We start from the raw sequence: 20877 nt of genomic DNA, 5'->3' as shown, positions 1-20877 counted from the left end.
TCTCACTCTGGAAGAGAGCATACATTAGGATAAAAGCCAATCACATAGACAAACGTTGTATTGATTTGCAGTGATCCCTCCCCTTTTTGTGCAGGAAGTACAGCTAGTGTCAATAAACAGCTCACTAGTGGTTAAAATAACAAAGCAGCCAAGAAATATATATCATACAAATAGATGTAATTATCCAAACTCATTCATATTCTTCCTCCGTTTTATTGGCACCACATCATCAAAAGCTGTACGGGGACGATTAGATGGCTCGTACGAGTCTACGCACTGCAGGCGTGAAGGATTACGGGGTGTTTTTTTTCCTTTAATTTGTCATCTATCCGTAGCTTACTTCACCTGTTACTTTCTAGAAATTGTATTGTACTTAAGTGATTTGTAATAAATTTTATGGCTAAGCCTTTGGCATTAATGCTATGATTTAATAAAATTATTTTTCTAATTAAAGTGAAAATTTCCCCAAACAAGAGATATTTGTTCGCTTCATTTATCAAACGACATGCTCTGTTTGTGAAATGAAAATAAATGCCTGCTGCTGCATTCTGATTGGCGCAGACTTGCGTCAGCATCACCGAGACCAAATCTGATTGGCCGACATCACATTTCGGGGCGTTGCATCTGACAGAAGGAAGTAGAGACGCAAGAAACCAGCTCGTTTAAGGGGGTGTTTACCTGATACTTACAAAATAAAATCTGTAATGTAATGCCGTTAAATCGCGAGCTGAGGAAGGATATGTCTTAATGTATTTCATACGTGAGTATGCTGTGCTTGTTTTTCTGGAGCGGACGTGTTTTTAGCCCGGCGTACACACGCTGGCAGCTGTAGCCTGTTAGCTCGATGCTGCTCCGTGTGCCTGTGTTGCCATTCAGCGCGTCAGATTAGAAAAATACACTCAATCAGCCGCGGTTAATTCTGTGAAGAGGCTAGCTCACTCAGCTGCCTACACCTGTCCTGTTTTCCGGTCCGGGTGAGGACGAAGCGGCGACGCTAATGTCTGTTGATTTTTTTCTTCTTCTTTAGCATATGGAAATATCAGCAGGTAGCAGGTTAGCGCCAGTTGTAGCTAACATCGGAGCGCTGTTGGCGAAAACAAGGAAAGCGGGTTTAATTTGCTTTATTAGAAACTTCTGACAGGTGTCATAGTACACCTGTATACACCGATACTGGGTCTCGGTTAGTTAACTAATATATAATACTATATATTACTGCAGCAAACTCTAAGCAGAGCGGAAAGTCCTTCAAATGAAAGTTTATTGTATGAATCAGTCAGGGAAAAAATAAATAATTTCCTATAACTATATATTTGTAACCACCAACATGATGCTCTTGTTGTCAGAAATCTTTTGTAAAAGACCCAGATAGGCAGCACTTCAGTCAGCAGTATTTGTGCAGACCAGTAACGTAACGAACACATAAACACCACGTCACTGGATTTTACATTCATAAAGAAAATCAAGAGTTAGATGGTAAAACATCCAAAATGTAAACAAAGTTTGGGAAACCTAAATCATCAGAATATGTTGCAGTTTGAACAGACATCCTTAAAGTAACTGCCTCCAGGTCACATACATGAATCCTCCCCCTGAGAATTTGTTAATATTTTTTGCAGCAGTTTGGAGTCAGAACGAGCTGAAAGTTTAATATTAATCCTTTCATCATCACAAAGCAAAGCAGCCTTTAAGATGCTAGAGGGAAATAAAGCGTCAGTTAGTCTGCGGGATAACTGCAGACCTGCTGTATTGATTCACTGTCTTAAGTCCTCCTGCTCGAGTGCATAATGTCCGGGGCTTTTAATTTCTTCTCTGCCATCTATGTCCCTTGCAGCTGAGGCCAGGATTAGTGAGAGGACCTCTCGTCCGTACGTTATCCACATGAGGAATGCTGGGAGCATGCAGCCCATGTACAGAAGAGACGCTGGAGTCTGGAACCAAACGAGAAGTCTTCTCTACAAGAATCTGCTCATCAAATGGAGGACCAAGCAGCAGAGCCTGCAGGTGCAGAAACATTTTATTTAAATGTGGCTGCCATCACCAGTGTGTGAATGTGTGTGTGACTGGATATGTAAAGCGCTTTGGGGTCCTTAGGGACTAGTAAAGCGCTATATAAATACAGGCCATTTACCATAAATCCAATAAATAACTAATGTTTCCAGAGTTTCTGAAACATGCGATTTTTACCATAATCTAGCAGCCTGATGTCGAGGTGTGTTCTGGTTTCTGGGGAAGTCTCGGCTTGTGTCACTAAGTCATTGAAAAGGTCGTGTTTTTACGCCTGTGTGCTAAAAGTCGCTAAAAGTTGAAGCCGCTCCATTGCTTCTTTCTGCTTTCTATTTCTGCTTTGTTAGACCATGCATTTTTTATTCGGCTTTAAGTTGCGTCTATGCATTTTTTATGTGCCTGTGTATCAGCTTTTCTTTTGACTTGGAGCTCTCTGGGACCGCCTCCATCTTCAACAGCAGTCAGGGCCGCCCTAAGCTCCGCTGTGAATAATACAGCCTGTTTATTTCACTCACAGACCCGCCGTTACCCCAAAGACTGGATTTGTTCTACATTTTTAGAATCTAGTAATCTGTTGCAGTGTTTTTGTGAGAAGTGTAGTTGTTCAACAGGAAACTTGAGCTTTAGTTGGGAGAAGAAAATGTTGACACCATATTTAGTTTGAGTTTTGTACACAGATGATGCCAAATTACCTAGAACATGCTTCACACTACATAATCATCTCTCTTCTCTGGTACTGTCTACCACAAGCCTCAAACTCTTTACATGCCCCCCTCTGAGTTCAGCCTTACAGGTTGTTTATCAATAGGAATATAATTTTTTTCTTTTTTTATCTCGCGGTTTGGTTTTGCAGTTAGAGCCGCTGCGTGCATGCAGTCATCAGTGAAAGTAATGTCTTTTCTCACTAAAATGTACCTGTAAATTCATTTCCTGTCCCACAGAGCATGAATTTTCACCAACTTTGGGTTGTAATGCTTTGGACATACACAAGAAAACATATTTAAGAGACGATGCTATATCTGATCTGACCTGGGGGATATCAGGGTTTACTGAGCAAACTATTCACATTCCTTCTGTGTCCCTGTCTGTGCAGGAATTGATCCTCCCTTTGCTCCTGTTGGGGCTCCTGATACTCATCAGCACCCTGAATCCTCATGTTTACTATGGCGGCATCAGCACGACAGAGCTGGAGAGTGACAGCCACTTCTTCAAAGGCCTCGGCTACACACCAATCAGTAACATCACCACTTACATCATGGAAGAGGTGGCTCAGAATATGCGTAAGTCTGAAAACCATCTGCGGGGTTCTGTGTCCGTTAGGTTTGTGCAGAGGGTTCGAAAAGAGCAAACCGAGCATTTTTTCCCCTCCTTCAGTTATGCAGGATCGTCTGGAGATGTTCTCCAGTGAGGAGGATCTGGAGAACGCCAGCCTCTACGAGCCCTCCAGCTATGTTGGCGTCGTGTTCATGGACAGCTCGGCCACATCTTACAAACTCCGTTTCCCGCACAACCAGCTGCCTTTACCCAGTGACTACACAGAGTCTATTGGTAAAGCCTAATTATTGAAACTATTATACTTTCTCCCGCTTTATTTTTATGGATTGGCTCAACTTTATTTTAAATGGGTACAAAGTTTCTACACTTCCCTCACAGTGACAGATCAGAAGCTCATTTGTGTTGTAGACTTGCATACATCTTCAGATGTGCTGCTAACTGCCTTTGAAAGAGTCCTTTGGTGTAAAAAAAACCTCCATAATGAATCGTTTAAAGTACTCGTGCTGGTTTAAAAGAAACAGCAGTCAGTGGGGGCATTGCACATGATCTTGGTGGTAAAATCCTTAAATGAGTTATCATTGTAGCCCTGGCAGGGCGCAGCAATGCTCTGCTGTGATTGGTACTTATTCTTTTTTGCCCTGGTGAGTGCGTCTTGCTCTTTCTCCATCTGTAGGTGCCGCCCTTCTACTGCTGGAGTTTTCTTTTTTGTTTTTTTAAGGGTTAAAGGCTGCTTACTCCTGGGCGTTGGTGACTTATTATTTTGTTTAGTGGCCAACTTCTGGGTTTTCCTTTAGTTTTGCCTCCTTTAGCTCCTTTTTTTTTTTTTAAACCCACTTTTTGTTAATCTCCCTGCTTCACCTGGACACTTAGGGGAACGTAACATGGACTAATAATTTGTTATTATGAAGATGTTGAAGGGAAAATAAGCGGGAACTATCAACACTGGATCTGGCTGTAACCCAGAACTTCTGAAAGCGTTTCCTCTCCATTAATCAGACATTGAAGGGAGAGAAAAAGTCGATTTAAACCTTAAACATGCTTCAGCTTTCTGGATCCTGACTTGTAGCTCTTTTGGTATGAAGGAATATAAAAAGATGGAAGAACACATGGAGTGGAGGAAGAGATGAACAGAACTGTAAAAGAGATGATTCCCTCTTAGAGCTGATGTGTGACGTGCTGTGGTGTTGTTTTATATTTCATACAGAAATGATCAAATTTAAAACAGAAGTGTTGAAATCTTCAAACTTTTAGCCTGGACTTATATTGATTCTTACACATTTACTTTAGTTTTTTGGACTTAAAGTATATTTATTCTATTTTTACTATATTAGATTTTTAGATCATTTACTTTTGTTTAATCTTTCCTTGTATTATTTTATTGAAAAGCTAGTTTAAATGTTATTTTATTGCTGTGATGTTTCATCTTTCTAATCTACTCTATATTGATGGTCATTGTATATTATTTGTTATGATTTATATTGAATCACCTTTAACAAAGGTCCTTTACAAATACATTTTGATTGATTGCTGTCGTTGCTTCGTCTCCTGCAGCCAGCTGCTTGTCGAGCTCGGTAAACTGCAGGGCTGCAAATTACTGGTACTCCGGCTTCATTCACCTCCAGTCTCTGATCGACGCAGCCATTATTCAGGTGAGACAGGCTGAAGCTCAGCTGCTGTTGAATTTCGGACATTTGAACTGCATTTTTCACACATGGATTTTCTTTGACTACGTTACTGAAAAAAGTTTTAAACTCTTTTATCATCTTTTGTGCTCAGATGCAGACAAAACGTTCGGTGTTGAGCGAGCTCGAACTGAAGGCGGTGATGATGGGTCAGCCCGGCTCTGTGGAGGTTCAGAAGTTCCCCCACGCCCTCATCTCCATCTACCTGGTCCTGGCTTTCACGCCCTTCGTCACCTTCCTCATCGTCAACGTGGCGGCTGAGAAAGAGCATCGTCTCAAAGACACCATGACCATGATGGGGCTTTACGACACAGCCTTCTGGTGAGGAGAAACGGCTTCGGCCGCTGCACATTCGGACACTCGGACCAAAGAAACTCACGTTCATGTGTACGTGTGGTTTGACAGGTTATCATGGGGCCTCCTGTACGCTGCTCTGGTGACCACCATGTCCATCCTGATGGCCATCATCGCGACGTACACAGCGTTGTTTCCTAACAGCAACTTCCTTGTCATCTTTTTCCTCATATTCCTGTATGGAATATCATCAGTGAGTAGAGCTGGGATGGAGGGAAAGCAAAGAAATAAAGAAATAACATATAGCTGTGGCTATTTGATTCCAGCCTTTGTGTTGTTAGTAGTGAACGTTCGTTCCTCTCATCCATATCCTGACTCTGTTCCACAGATCTTCTTCTCCTTCATGCTGACTCCGCTGTTTAAGAAGCCCAAGTTTGCCAGCACGGTGGGATCCATGCTGACGGTGGTGTTTGGCTGCTTGTCGCTCTTCACCGTCCTCGTGAAGGATTTCCCACAGCCGCTGGTGTGGCTTCTGTGCCTGCTGTCGCCCAGTGCCTTCTCCATCGGCATTGCACAGGTACAAACACGCTCTGGTCTCCTCTGGAGTACTTTTCTCCTTCTGGAATAAATTAAATAGCAGCTTGTTGCAGTCCTCTCTCACCTCAGTGTTGATCCTGTTTTTGTTAATTGAATTAATTTAGATCATTTTTCTATTAATTGCATCATAAGTGATATTAGGTTCTTTCTGCAGCTTGCTAGAAATGTCAATATAATCTCTGCAGTTTTCCAGCCTTCATTTTTCAGAAAGATGAAGCTTTGTGCAGTAGATGCCACCGAGGCTGATCTCAGTGCGTATTTGTCTAATATCTATTTTAGGTTGTTTACTTGGAGGCACAGGGAGACGGTGCTGTATTTTCTTCTCTGACTAACGGGCCTCATCCTTTGTACGTGCCGTTGCTGATGCTGGTTGTGGACTGCATCCTTTATCTTCTGCTGGCTACCTACCTGGACCAGGTGCTGCCTGGTAAGAGCAAAAATATTTGAACTCAGTGCGGTCAAACACTGGTTTTTGCCAGAACAAATCCAGCAGCTATTAATTTAGTAAAAGTGTGTTTTTTTGTAGTCACCTTTTTTATCTTTTACATAGTAGCAAAACAGCTGAAAATACACAGCGTTTACCCTCTATTCCCCCATGTGTCATAAGGCCCTCCTGGAATTATTTTGGTTGTAAAATTAGCCAAAAATGTAAAATTTTCAGGAACCATTTGAATTTTCTCTTTAGTTCAGGATTGGGGAACTCCAGGCCTCGAGGGCCGGTGTCCTGCAGGTTTCGGACGTGTCCTTGGTCCAACACAGCTGATTTAAATGGTTAAAATGACCTCCTCAACATGTCTTGCGCTACAGATCAGTAGAAGCTTTTGGGCATTGAGGAAAAGAACAAGCTGAGATCCCACAGCAAGTTTGAAAAGCCCTCCAGCGGTGTGCTGTGCAGCGAGTGGGAAATAAACTGTCAGATGTTTCCCTTTTCACCCACTGAGTGTGTGCAGCACTGCTCTGCAGATCCATCTGTACTTCAATTAGCGTTACACCACATTGATCGTGCTGCTTTAATTGACTGCAGCATTAAATCGCCCCACTGCTGGTCGAAGCTGATTGGGTTAGCAGTTCTGTTTGTTTTGTGTTTTCATTTTGTTTTCATGATGATTTTCTGATACGCAGGTGAGTTTGGAATGCGGAGGTCCTTGGTTTACTTCCTGAAGCCGTCCTATTGGTCCAAACACAGAAAGCGCTATGTTGAGGTGAGCTCGGTGTACGACACTGAGCTGAACGGCGCTCCTGGTGGGGACGAGTCTATCGAGCCGGTTTCTCCCGAGTTCAGAGGGAAAGAAGCCATCCGGTAAAAGCCTGAACTTACCAATATTTCATTTTATTCTTATGTCAGGGCTCACAGAGTACCTTTACTAAAAGTATGGATTCAGAGGACTGAGAGATGGAGGCCCTGAGAGCTTCGGGTAGATCAGCGTTAGGCTCAGCTGTAGCATCAGCTGAGGAGAGCCTGGAGGTCCAGCCTGTAACCTGAGAGCTGCTCTTCAACTGACTCTGCTGCTGTGTTTACGCTTCTCTCCTTTCAGTTTCACTGTTTCTTCATTGCTCGCTCGTTTTGTTTCCAACAGCATCAATAACATCCGCAAAGTGTACAAAGAAAAGGACAACGTGGTGGAGGCTCTGAGGGGTGAGTGCTTTTCTATGATTATACATGTTGTTCAAGGTTACAGCATGAGTCATGTGAAGGTGCTGTATAATGTGGGCTAAAGATCCAACCGCAGTAATAAGCAGAAAGCCTGATTTACATGGTTAGATTAGATATTTTTCCACATTCCTACAATGGACTGAAATAACATCCCGTATCTCCTCCTGTTTCTTTACCTCTCCTTCTCAGGTTTGACCTTTGACATCTATGAGGGACAGATTACAGCTCTGCTGGGACACAGCGGGGCTGGAAAGTCCACCCTCATGAACATCCTGTGTGGGATCTGCCCGCCGACGAACGGCACGGCCACCATCTACGGCTCGCCTGTGGCAGAGATTGCCGACGCGTCCGAAATGAAGCAGCTGGTGGGAATCTGCCCTCAGTTCAACATCATCTTTGATGTGCTCACGGTGGAGGAGCACCTGAGGATATTTGCTGCCATCAAAGGGATCCCACGAGCAGACATCGACGCCGAGGTAAATGTGACAATCGAAATGTTCCCGCAGTGCAAAGTCTGAAACATTCTGACATTTATCAAAGTTAAAACATACATTTGAAACATGACATCAAACCTACCGGTGACAACCTTCGACACCAGGGTTGATCGACGTTAAAAGGTGATTTGTAGTTCTTATAAACCAAATGTGCTTAAACTCGACGGCAAGAAGAAACTTGAACAGTGGCTGCGAATCTTGAGAAGAAATCTCTTTTCATCTTTAGCTGATGAAACCTATCACCACAGAGCTAATAACCCACAGAAACCAGGAAACTATCAGCCAATCACGTTGCTGCACTGGCATATGCACAAACACACAGTAGTTTCATTTCCTATAATTTCAGGGTGTGTGGTAGCAAACGTCTTCTTATCATCCTAATCTGTGGTTTCCACAGCAAAGCTGTAGGTAGATTAGAAATGTTCTTTGCTAATCATCAGACTGACATTTGTTCAGTGCTCTGGGGGGTTAGACTGAAGACCCCGAGATTAATTAATGAAGCGCCGATGTAGTTGAAGTATAAGTTAGAAGTATGTATAAGAAAAAGCGCTCTTTGTGAACAAATTTGCCACATTTTGGTGATTCTATTCATACAGTTTAATATATCCAGTAAGTGATGATGCTTTAAATTAGATGGGAACATCAAATTTATTGTAAAGATGACTGCAGAGTTGTGAGACTTGCTTCTAGAAGGTCTTTAAATCCACTGTTTAAAAAGTAAAAATGACACACGGATGGGGTCTGCGTCTATTTTCCTTAAGATTTAGATTTCATAGAAAGTTGTGGAAGGTGGCTAAACTCCAGAGCATGTTGGTGTCATAGTTTTCATGTATGTGCATTAGTGCTTTCAGCAGGAGAATATGTGACATTCTTGAGGTTGTTTAAAAAGCTGTGCTTGTTGAGCCTTAGTGTGATGTTTCCTTCTCTGACAGGTCACAAAGGTGCTGAAGGACCTGGACCTGGAGAAGATCATGACGGCTCAGGCCAAGAATCTGAGCGGAGGCCAGAAGAGGAAACTGTCTGTGGGCATCGCCATCCTAGGAGATCCAAAGGTACCTGTGCGCAATCTTACTTCAATTTTTCGAATCCAGACACCAGTCCTTCTTGGATAACGTGAGTTTGTGGTTGTTTCTGTCAGATCCTGCTCTTAGACGAGCCCACGGCCGGCATGGACCCCTACTCCAGGCACCAGGTGTGGTCTCTGCTGAAGAGTCGCCGGGCCGGCAGAGTCACTGTACTCAGCACGCACTACATGGACGAGGCAGACATCCTTGCTGGTACGAATGCTCCTTGTTGTGTAAGATACACAAACCCACACTTTGGACTGGAAATATAGACCAGAAATTGTGCTTTATTCTTATCCTGGATGATGGTATCTCAGGATCTTCTAGCTTGATCAATATTTTAATCAGGAGCTGGTGTTGCAGAAAATTTTCCGCCTTTCTTGATGATGTTTAAAATAAAACCGTTTGACCGGATGAACAGTTTTCACTCAGGTTTGTTGTGTATGCATATTTTAAAGTATGCTGCTGACATATGCTCCAGCTTGGTGATGTTATTCATCATGAGGTCAGCGCTGAGTTGCCTTCCTTGCTGCAGGAGAATTTCAAGAGTGAGATTCAAGGTGCAGAGGCGAGCAGAAAACACCAGCACAGCTTTATGTAACCGAGCAGCAGCTCCAGTTTTATACTCGACCCATATGAGAACAAAGGTTTATCTCCACGCGAGTTGAAAACATGTCTGATTTATTTTTTTTGAATGTTTGTTTCTGCAGATCGCAAAGCTGTGATCTCTCAAGGTCAGCTGAAGTGTGTTGGCTCCTCTCTGTATCTCAAGATCAAGTGCGGTGTGGGCTATCATCTAAGGCAAGGACCCCTTCATTGACTCTTACAAGAACCCAAAAGGAATAATTAATTCGATTGTTTTTGTTATTGCTGAGTTTAGAACGTGTATTAACCACGGGCGTCTTTATCGAACTAGATTTAGATGTTTTTCTTCATCCTTTGCAGAATGTCTATCAGCGAGGCATGTGACGCAGAGAAGATCACGTCTTTGGTTAAGCAGCACGTTCCCAAAGCCAAGTTATCCCGACAGCACGAGGCGGAGCTGACCTTCACTCTGCCCTTCGAGAGCATGGACACGTTCCCAGGTTCGATTCACAGGAACGTCCGTCGGTCACATTTAAAAAAAATCATGACACGAGTCGACCATACAGAGGTTTCCTTTGTGCGTGTTTGTTTTTTGAGCATTAAATTGTACTGATTATATTTTTAGTTTACAGTCGGGTCACGTTTTTGCACATTTATCCTGACCTGATTCTCTGATAGCTGCCTGCTTTCTGTAGCAACACGCATGCAGCTGTGCACACACATGTACTCCTAAATGTGCCCATCAGCAGTTTTTGGTTTACCTGCCTTGCTTTGACATTGTGCATTGTATAAAAATGTTTTTAAAAATCATAACTCCGAAGCAATCGACTGCAAATAAAGCAATTTCTTGAACCTCTGAATCTGCACTGGGGCAGAGCAGAGTGATACTGGAGCAGTTGTTCCTGCTCAAAGGGGAAAGTTTACTTACTCCTGGCCTTCATGGTTTCTTTAATATCCTTTAAAAATATCCAGACAGTATTTTAAAAATAGAGTATGACTCAGTCATGATTCAGCTTTGACTGTGAGCCACGCAGCGCGCTGAGCGGTCCTGAATTCATCTTTCGTAGGCCTGTTCTCGGAGCTCGACTCTCAACCCAGACTGGGAATAGTCAACTATGGTGTTTCCATGACAACGCTGGAAGATGTTTTTCTACGTTTGGAGGCAGAGGCTGAAGTGGATCAGGCTGGTGAGTGTGTCGCCAAACTGAAGATTGCTGCTGATTTCAGTTTTTCGAATGGAAAAAGTCTGCAGGAGCTCTGGTGTTGAGTAAAAGTCGTTTCATGTCTTCAGACTACAGCGTGTTTAATCGAGAGCAGGCGGACGACGAGTGCGACACCGCCTCCCTGGACGACACGGACCAGAGGCTGCTCACGTTCTCCGACACAAAGTCGGACGTTGTGACGGGTCACGCCCTGTGGCGGCAGCAGTTCAGCACCGTGGCGTGGCTGCACATGCTCAACATGCGCCGGGAGAGGAAGGCCTTCATTTACACGTGAGTGTTCTCCTTATTTTACTTTATTAGCCAATTTCTTTATTTTGAAGATATCATGGGTAATCCGGGCTTCTTATTTATTACCTTAATACAATACATGTTGTTTGTTTTTGTTGTTTGTATGTTAATCTGTCATATGATGGACACACATGCTCCATCTGCTCCTGTAGCTTAGAGTTAAAGAACTGAATGACATCCATAGTTTTCTGCCTCTTTGTCCAGTCACAGAAATAGGGATGTGTTTTGAGGCTTTATTCCTCCCATTTATCGAGACTTTCCTGACCCTAACCTCCCCCTTCCTCCTCTTCCAGTCTGGCCTTGTTCCTGGTGTTTGTGGCTGCAGTCCTGGTTTTGTCGCTGGCCACAGGAAACATCCAGATTCACTCCTCAGACCGCCAATTTCTGCCAATTTACCTCCTGAGGAGGAACCAGGCGCCCCAGAGATACGCCACAAGCCTCCTGGTTCAGAACTCAACTGGTGAGTGTCACAGATACAAACACGGCAGCCTGACGGTTTCTGTGTAACTGAGTTAAAAGGCTTGTTTCACTTTCAGTGGGTTTTTTCCCTGAATAAGACTCGAGATCTCAGCTCTATCACAAAGCACAACATGATGTAAACACTGTGATGAAGCATCGCACTTCTGCACGAGTGTGAAATATCCCACTAACCATAATCATTACAATATGTCCCGTGGGTGTAATTTAACCGACCTCCTTGATGTTGATTTAAATTGTTTTTATTGACACGTATGAGCTTCTACATGATGCAGTTTTATAGTTGCAAGCTGATTAAGCTTCCTCTGAGGGGTGTCTGGGCTCATGCTGAGTGGCAACAAACTCAGATTATGTCGAAGGAGGTCTGCCCATCTCTGCTTGGACCGCTGCCCCTGTGACGCAGCAGAAAATGGTTGTATGGATGATTTTAGCCGTGCCTTTTTCGTACCTACAGGCTCTGATATTTCCGATTTCATCCACAACATCGAGTCTCAGGACATCAAAGTGGAAATGATGAAGCAGAGCGACTACATGGCGGCGGCTCCCCACAGCGCTGCCATCAACGTAACAAGATCCAGCAAGGTCACTTTAATATTGCATAGATTGAATTTAATTACTGATATCAGATTAGATGAAACTGGAGCACCTCCACCTACATTTAATGTGTCACGGTGCTCGTGTTGCAGCCAAAGTGCTCTTTGTTTGAGGGCTGCTGGCTCCTCTAACTGAGAGCTTTCTGTTTAGATGGAGTGCTGAGTTCATGATGCTGTTGACACTTTGTTTCATGTGTTGTTAACAGGGTTTCAGATACAGCGTTGCATTTAACAGCACGACTGTTCACTCCCTGCCCATGACCGTCAATATACTGAGCAATGCTCTCCTAAGAGGTCTGAATGGGACCGGGCAGATCCGAACGTGGACCAAACCCTTTGAATATGTGAGTGCCTTTGACAAATATAGAGTCAGATAACAGAGGTCGTTTCCAAGACACTAAACTTTCCCTTTGTGATGCCCATCAGCAAATCCCTGATGCTACATCCTACGCGCTGGTGTACATAGAGGCGATCATACTGGGAATGCTGGCAGCTGGAATGCCGGCATATTTTGCAATGGACCACACTCGAGACCGAGAGGTAACCAGTTAGTCACAGAGATAAAAACAGATTCATCTTTTCAACAAAAGATTTAGAGGGAAAAAGAAACGTTGTCTGGTACAGTGAGAACATCGGGCCACACAGTCACATTTCTCGTCACTTCTGTGTTTTATTTTGGGGGTTTTGTCCCCTTTGCAGATAAAGTGTCGCTCAACTCTGCGCATCTCTGGTCTCGTACCGTCAGCGTACTGGTGCGGTCAGGCAGCGGTGGACATCCCGTTCTATTACCTCATCCTGTCCTTCATGTCCATCATCCTTTTCTCCTTCCACACCGGAAACCTGCTCAACTCCAGCAACCTCTCTGCGGTGGTGCGTCCAGCTGCTTAAAGACTTTATTCCTCTGTAATACAACACATACGTGACTTCATCTCATGGCTTCTGCCCCGCCTTAGGTTCTCTGCACCGTTGGCTTCAGCCCAGCCATGATTCTCTTCACTTATGTGTCGTCTTTCGGCTTCGCCCGAGTCCAAAGCAACAGGGATTTTTTCTCTGTCATCTCCATGATGGTGAGACTCAAACATGTGATCCTGAACAAGCCTGCTGCTGCTGTTTTTTCTTCTTCTTCTTTCTTCTTCTTTTCTTTGTTCTTCACATGACAACAAAAATGCTTTAGATTGAAACCTTTATTAAAAATAAATTGCTTGTACCTCAGGTGTGCGTCGTGTCAGCCTCGGTGGTTCAGTTGTCCTTCGTAAACAACAATCCAGCTTTGACAAGAACCCTGCACAACGTCTTGTGTTTGTTCAACCCGCTGTACCCTCTCATGGGCTGTCTCAACTGCATCACCAAGGTAGGAGCTCAGGGCAACAGCTGCTTTCTCTGTCAAGCATACAGCTGTGTTTTTCAAATAAATACACGATCATATATCATTGGGGCTGAGGCCGTTATTGGAGTCATGTTTGAGGGCATTTCTCCATTTCTCAGGCCACCTTCCTCCCGACTGTCTACGAGGAGAACTTCCTGTGGAAGAACCTGCTCATTTCAGTTTTAGCTGTATGTATCATATTTCATAACGTGGGGGAAAAATGTGATAAACAAATGTCAGAACTGTATTTAACTGTAACTGTGTGTCTGTGCTCAGCCTTATCTCCAGTGCATCGTTCTGCTTTTCCTGCTTCGCTGGCTGGAGATCCATTCTGGAGGAAGGACGATGAAAAATGATCAGCTCTGCAGGTGATGATCGCTTTCATAACTCTGATTACAGGAACCTCTGGTTTATTTATACTGAGGTTTATTGTTTTGATAAAGGTAGAAAAGTTTGTGAGGCTTTTGGAGTTACCCAGATCCCTGAACAAAATGTGGTCGCAACCGTTTTACTGCAGTAAAAACATATAGGTTTTGATGCCTACATTAAATGCAGCAGACCTAATTTTCTTTTAAAATGTTCACAGGATCTCATCCCAGTCCAAGGCCAAGGTGGAGAGGAACCTAGAAGAAGGCCAGAATGAAGACGAAGATGTCCAGATGGAAAGGGCCAGAGTCAAAGAGGCCCTCAGCTGTCAGTCCTGTGAAGAGGTAAATGTTTACAATACATAAATTAAGAATGCTGTTGAAGTCCCTGGTCCCTGTTGAAGAGTCAAGGTGTAATAAAGATTAATTTAGCCAGGCATCTTTAGTGTTTTGTTTCTCGTCGGTGATCTGAAGGCATTTTGCTCCTTTTTCTGTCTTTTCTGTGTCTGTTTAGAAACCGGTCGTGGTTGTGAGTAACCTGAAGAAGCAGTACAAGGGCAGGAGAGAAGGATTTTCTCTAAGCAAGAAGATGAAGCTGGCCACAAAGAACGTCTCTTTCTGTGTCCGTAAAGGTACGCTTAGTCTTGCTGCTTTTTCTTATGCTGCGTGGTTCCCAACCGGCCGACTTCACCCACAGTCTGAATCCTACCCTGCTGTTTCCTCAGGTGAAGTTCTTGGACTGTTGGGCCCCAACGGAGCAGGAAAGAGCACCATCATGCACATGTTGGCAGGTGACACTGACCCCACTGCAGGCCAGGTACAGTAGGATGATACTGAAGCATTCCTCGGTCTGTTTATTTAATCATTTCAGTCATGTTACTCATGTGTTTAAACCAAGAAAACACTCTGAATCTTTGCTCGTCTTGGTCCAGGTGCTGCTGGGAGACTACAGCACTGAGTTTCGCTCAGTGGACAATCCTCTGGAGCACGTGGGCTACTGTCCACAGGTGAACCCTCTGTGGCCTCGGGTCACTCTGCAGGAGCATCTGGAGATCTACGCTGCCATTAAAGGCCTGAAAGGAGAGGACGTGCCGGGGATCATCAAACGGTAAAGTCTCGGTCTCATCCTCAGTACCGGTTTCCCCCTGACGTTTGACCACAGTGATTTCTATTTTTAACAGTCAGACAGTCAAAGATGATGTAGATCTTTAAATCTTTTCGAGAGAGAGAGTGTAAAGCTAATAACGGTTGTTGTGTGTCTGCCGTTGCTGTCAGTGTGGTGAATGCTCTGGAGCTGAAGGACCACTTACACAAACAAGCCAAGACTCTGTCTGCAGGACTCAAGCGGAAGGTGAGGAGACCCTCGGCTTGCCTATTAGTCTGCTCGATTATAATGTTAATGCTGTGTTTATCCTGCCTGATAATAAAGTATTTATCAGAAACCTGTTGGCGTTAACAGCAAAATCGACGTTTTACTCCTAACGAGTCAGAATATTTTAGCTTTTTAAGTTTCATTTTATTTTTCGCGGCAGTGACGTTTAAACGTCTCACTTCAAATGTAAAAGCCTTAAATGTATGTTCTGTCATGAAACACATGAGGTACTTCGAATCTTTTCTGTTATAGTTTTACAGTATTTGTATGATATTATTGTGTTGTATGTCTGCAGTTGTGCTTTGCCTTGAGCATGATCGGGAATCCTCAGATCGTCTTACTGGATGAGCCTTCCTCAGGGATGGATCCAAAGTCCAAACAGCGCATGTGGTGAGACGATGTTTTCCTTACAGAAGCATTTTTCTGCCTTTTTCTTGTTTCAAATGTGAAGCGCTGAAGTTCTCTCAAATAAATGTTTCTTTTCTTTCACTGCCAAATAATGTGTTTAATTTCATAAGCAATGCTACCGTTAAAAGAAGCGTTTCCTTCGTGTAGGAGGGCCATGCGAGCCGCTTTTAAGAACCGTCAGCGCGGAGCCATCCTGACCACTCACTACATGGAGGAAGCCGAGGCTGTGTGCGACCGCGTCGCCATCATGGTTTCTGGGCAGCTGAGGTTCGCTCCACAGTTGCTTTCTCGATAATTTCTCAAACTTCCGAGTCTCGGCATAATGCCTCTTAATGCTTGGTCTCTTTACTGCAGATGTATCGGTTCCATCCAACATTTAAAAGGAAAATATGGCCGCGGTTACAGTTTGGAGGTGAAACTTAGAGAAGAGCTGACGGGGCTCCAGCAGGTGGCGCTGTTGCATAAGGAGATCCTACGAATATTCCCTCACGCCGCTCGGCAGGAGAGGTGAGCCCTGACCTGTCTGTGTCTGTGTGCAGTTCAGGGATGTCAGACTCGTTTTACAGCCCATTTTGATCTTAAGTGAGTTGGATTGGTAAAAATCCTTTTTCTGTCACATTTAATCCTTGTGCAGTTTCAAGTGTGTCTCAGTGTTTCTGCATGATAAAGAAATGCTGCTGTAGTTAATGAAAGACATCTGTGTGGCCACAATAGAAAAGCATAAATATCTCCAGAGAAGAAAAAAGCTGCAACTTTTCAGTCATTTAACTCTTCATTACTTGAATGGATGGACTTTGGTGCAGTATGAATGAAAGTGGGAAAGGTGTTTATCAGTAGGACAAGCTGTAAAATTCTTTAAAAGGCAGTCCAAAATGTATATCCTCCTATTTTTGATCATAAAGCCAGCGAGCACCGATGGCGGTGAAGAGAGCACCAGATGGGAATGCGGTCACATAACTCCACAGCAGCTAGTCCAGCTGTGAAACCTTCAGTGTTTTCTTCCTGTAGATGGCTTCAGTTGATTAACACCTGTCTTTCTTCCACTTCAGCTACACAGTGATGGACACTTAATGAGTGCCAACAGCACACTGTAAAGGAAAGCAGTGAACCTTATAAAACTGAGAAAGCAAAAATCAAATCCAGAGTAAGAATTTTGTCCTGACTGAAAGACAGAATCGTGCTTGTGATTAAAATATGATTAATGGAACGACCCAGTTTCAGCTGTTCACAAAAACTGTGTCAAACGTTAGAATGAACCGTGGAAGTCGAGCTTTAAGAAGTTAAACACTTCGTAAAGTAAAATAAAATTAACTTTTCCCTTAAAATAACAGTTGGGAGTAGATATCCTGTGCTCAACGTGTGGGTGTTCGAGGTTGTTTTTGGGGTAGAAGTAAATAAAAAGCTTAAATAAAAATGTTAGAAATCAATAAATGAGGCAAAACATGAGCTTTTATATGTATTTTTGTAGCTTATTATACCACTGATTAGATTCAGAGTCAAAACTAAAAGTCAACTAAGAGCGAAAAAAGAGAGGAGGAAGCATTATGGAAAATAGAGCTGTGGAAACACAGACGCGTGCTACTGCTCTGTGTGTCCCAGTTTAATTCTGTATGTATGTGTGCTGTTTTTCCAGCTTTGCTACGCTGATGGTTTACAAGATCCCCATGGAGGACGTCCAATCGCTGGCCAAGTCTTTCTCCCAGTTAGAGAGCGGTGAGTGAGTGCTGACCCGTCGTTTCTCCTCCACAGCTCTGCTCTCTCTCCCGTGTACTTAATCTTCTTTCCTTGTGTCGTCAGCCAAGCAAACCTTCAACTTTGAAGAGTACAACTTCTCCCAGTCCACCTTAGAGCAGGTAGGCTTACATGTCAGGCGGTCAGTTTGTACTTCCACTGGACCTCTGGATTCTTCACTCCAAGCTTTCCTTGTTTCCTTTTGTCCTGCAGGTGTTTATGGAGTTTGCCAAGGAGCAGGAGAACGAGGAGGACGAGGTGGGCTCCCTCAGCACAACTTTCCAGTGGCAGCGGCTGCGCCAGGACGGCTCCGTCTCGGTCAACCACACAGACAGCATCGTGCACCAGCTCTGAACTCCACCCGAGAGGGAGCTGCCCGGTAACTGACCAGAAACCCGAAACTGCCAGGCTTCAGCGCCTGAGGGCTCACGCCAGCACTGCCCCACAAACTGCACGCCCACCGCCTTTAAAATGATCGTCAGACCTGTGTGGGTGGAGGGGGCGGGCCTTGCATACACTGGGATTGACTGTGTGTTTGGGCTGTTGTGGCCTCTTCCTGTGGGAGCGCATGTGTGTGTTGCTGTCGTCCATCGGTGCTTTCTGATTCGCACTGACCGAGGGGCCTGCAGTCTTTCTCAGCACGCTGATGCCACACTTACTCCTCTTTCTAATGTTTTTTATCTTCACAGGGAGTCCGTTAAATGACAAAAAAAAAATTATATATATATATATATATATATATATAAGCTTTGTGATCCTTTCCGTCCGTCCTCCTGAGCAGGAGTGTTACTGTAAATGTGTTTTCTCGTCTCTTTGGGTGTGTTTTTTTTTTTTTTTTTTTGTTTACTACCGTCCATAATCGTAATGGTACCAAAGCAGCACATCTCTGAACCACACCTCCTCACGTATTGGCACTGACGAGTATCTTTGGTTTATTAGTGTTGGTAGCACGTGCAGAAATCGCTCTGTCGTTGATGTGAGCCTGTGAAGTGAACGCCTATCTACTAACATGCCTAAAGAGACATGGTACAGCTCTTTAAACCTTTAAAAAAACCAACAAAAAAATAAACTAACACCGTGTTTGCTTTTTATTCTTCTGAGGCTGAAGAAAAAAGTCCCTTCCCCTCATCTTACAGCAGCATCCTCATCTTAACGCCCCGACCTTGGTTCTCCATAGTGTTTCAGCATGCACGCTCACAAAGAGGAGGCTGGTTATTTTCAGAAGTGGTAGCTGGATTCTTGGGGCGAGCGATGAGCGTCGCCCGGCAGCAGGATGCAGGAATATAGTGTAGAATATGCACACCAGTACATGTAGCACTCCGCCCTCATCTCATGGCACTAGAGAGACGAACGACCTCCGAGGTGGCGCTAGACGTTGGATCCAGGCGGGGCTCGTTTAGGCGTTCTTTTCGTAACAGATGTTGAATGTACGCTTGGCCTCCGGTGAGAGGAGGGTTCGTAACTCAGTGACCACTCCGTGGAGCTCCTGACAGCACTCGTGTTTCACGTTGGTGCCACTTTGGATCATGCAGCTGTGTTTTGTTAACTCTGTCTAGCTTATTTGATGTGTGTATATTGTGCTGTTTATAGTGTTTGTGCGTGTATTCTAGCACAGGGGTGTCAAACTCATTTTAGATTCTGGGTCCAGTTTTTCTTGATGCTGTTCCTTACAAACGTGTAAAGAAAGCAGATTTTTGCCTTTTTATTTGGTATGAAGAAGTTTAAACTCTTAAAGAAATCAGTCTGTAAAATAAGAAAGTACCAGCTGATCATTGCCTGGACTTTGATCTGTAATGAAAACAGAAACTTTTAGTTAATTCCCAGAATTTTACTTTTTCTTCTTTTTGCACAGTGGAAAAAATGCACATTTTCCCAGGATTCCTCCTGGATCAGAATGGGATTTTTAGGTGGTGACGATGCATGTAAGCACAATTACTCCACATACACTAAAGGCAATAAGAAGTCTATGCTATCTTACTTAACAAATCTCTCTTTCCTTGTTATTTCAGTCATTTCATGAAAAGAGGGGAGGGATTTAAAATATGTTCTTTTTTTTTAGGGAAAGTGGTGCCAAATTGTTTTATATTTAGGAAAAACCCTCCTTACTTTATAGGCACAGTTTAGTTTGGAGGGGCAGAACTAGCTTTAGGAAGAAGGCGGTAAAGTGACCTCTGGCTCAGAGGAACTGGACGAGTCAGACTCTACTTTCTTAAGCAAAAAACGCAGTCCAAGCTGTAAAGCTTCTTTTAATCTTCACATTATGTTTGACACCTCTGATCTAGTAGATTTGTACTAGGGAGTAACATTGTTGGTGCACTACCTATCAGCAAACCGACAAATTGTAATTCTTTCATGACATTCAGGTGTGAGGATTTTGGCTTAAAGGGAATTTAAGACACTTTTTACGATGTTTGTTTTATTTCTTTAGTGATCATAAATGCAGTCAGGAGGGAGATTTTTCTGCAGATCATGAGTACATGTATTTTTATTTAATTTGAGAGCGTTGCAGAATGATGTGCCGGCACAGGGGTGGATCAGATATCTGGAACAGAAGTGTTGTGCAGCAACATCACAAACTCAGTCCTCACAGTTGGATTATCTGAGCTCACAGAGGATGTGTGGGTGTGTTTGTGTGTTGCTGGCGTGTTGGTGTGGTCCAACTCTGTAGCACAGAGTTATTACCTTTTCTTGGATTTCTTCTAATTTTCAGAAAACAGCCAGCAACATTTATTCCAGCATTTATTCTGTTTCCTTTCCTGAGCCCGGTCGTGTGTGTGACTCTGTTTTTGAGGTGTCAGGGATAAGTTACATTTATGTGTTTATGCAGTAGCTGCCATTCATCTGTAAGGCGCTTTTTACTGGAGGTGAGTAGGAGCTCAGTGTCAGAGCTGTGTTTGTAAAGATGTATTACATACAAGAAACATTGAAATATACCTTTGGTGGAGGAAATGAGTGGGATTTCTGCTATTATGTCCTTATTAAATGTGAAAACTGAAGCCCTGTGGGTATGTTTGTGCACACATGTAGCCTTTAGTCCGCAGACTGAGTAGAAACACTGGCTCTGCTTTAAGTTAAATGTGTGTGCTGAGTATCGACAGGTGGGCCTCTCTGGACTGTCCCATATACACTATTGTATAGAAACTCATTTTATATTCATTTTCCCAAGTGCAATGAAGAGTTTGTTTGCATGTGTGTGTTGTGTCTCAGTAACATGTAGCCATCCAGAAACATCTGCTCTCTTTTCACTCCGAGCCCTGCCTCCAGACCGCAGAGCATTTAGTTCAAAACGTTTCGCGTGACGAAAACCAAAATGCTCTCCGGCGGAGCGTTTAGACGACTGGCATCGACATTGGGGCAGGTTTTATTTTATTTTCCTGGTGGTGGTAAAATTGCACTATTTCTGGG

The 20877-nt window shown here is 43.7% G+C and overlaps 1 protein-coding gene across 1 annotated transcript; it reads left to right on the top strand.

The window, feature by feature from the left end:
• Window positions 1–620: 620 nt before the first annotated feature.
• abca5 (ATP-binding cassette, sub-family A (ABC1), member 5) lies at window positions 621–18201 on the top strand. The gene is made up of 38 exons (XM_004565200.4): window positions 621–760; window positions 1832–2001; window positions 3098–3284; window positions 3379–3552; window positions 4831–4928; window positions 5056–5282; window positions 5367–5508; window positions 5644–5832; window positions 6132–6279; window positions 6975–7152; window positions 7430–7488; window positions 7696–7982; window positions 8933–9052; window positions 9139–9277; window positions 9775–9865; window positions 10010–10149; window positions 10717–10836; window positions 10941–11142; window positions 11454–11620; window positions 12092–12219; window positions 12437–12574; window positions 12657–12770; window positions 12930–13100; window positions 13184–13297; window positions 13444–13581; window positions 13716–13784; window positions 13873–13964; window positions 14183–14306; window positions 14476–14593; window positions 14687–14778; window positions 14894–15069; window positions 15237–15312; window positions 15629–15723; window positions 15889–16008; window positions 16096–16248; window positions 17375–17454; window positions 17539–17594; window positions 17686–18201. The coding sequence occupies exons 1-38, from the start codon at window positions 748–750 to the stop codon at window positions 17824–17826; spliced, it is 5046 nt and encodes a 1681-aa protein (XP_004565257.3). The 5' UTR covers window positions 621–747; the 3' UTR covers window positions 17827–18201.
• The last annotated feature ends 2676 nt before the right edge of the window (window positions 18202–20877 follow it).

The sequence above is a fragment of the Maylandia zebra genome, linkage group LG8, assembly GCF_041146795.1.
Source record: "Maylandia zebra isolate NMK-2024a linkage group LG8, Mzebra_GT3a, whole genome shotgun sequence".
NCBI lineage: Eukaryota > Metazoa > Chordata > Actinopteri > Cichliformes > Cichlidae > Maylandia > Maylandia zebra.
Note: the sequence above shows the minus strand (reverse complement) of the source record. Positions and strands in the feature narration are given on the sequence as shown.

What these genes read in the sequence shown, in the direction of transcription:
- abca5 (XM_004565200.4), top strand. An exon ending in AGAGGTGGCTCAGAATATGC is followed by an intron (nt 3,285 to 3,378) that starts GTAAGTCTGAAA and finishes CCCCTCCTTCAG; the next exon opens with TTATGCAGGATCGTCTGGAG. An exon ending in AGGAAGGCCTTCATTTACAC is followed by an intron (nt 11,143 to 11,453) that starts GTGAGTGTTCTC and finishes CTCCTCTTCCAG; the next exon opens with TCTGGCCTTGTTCCTGGTGT.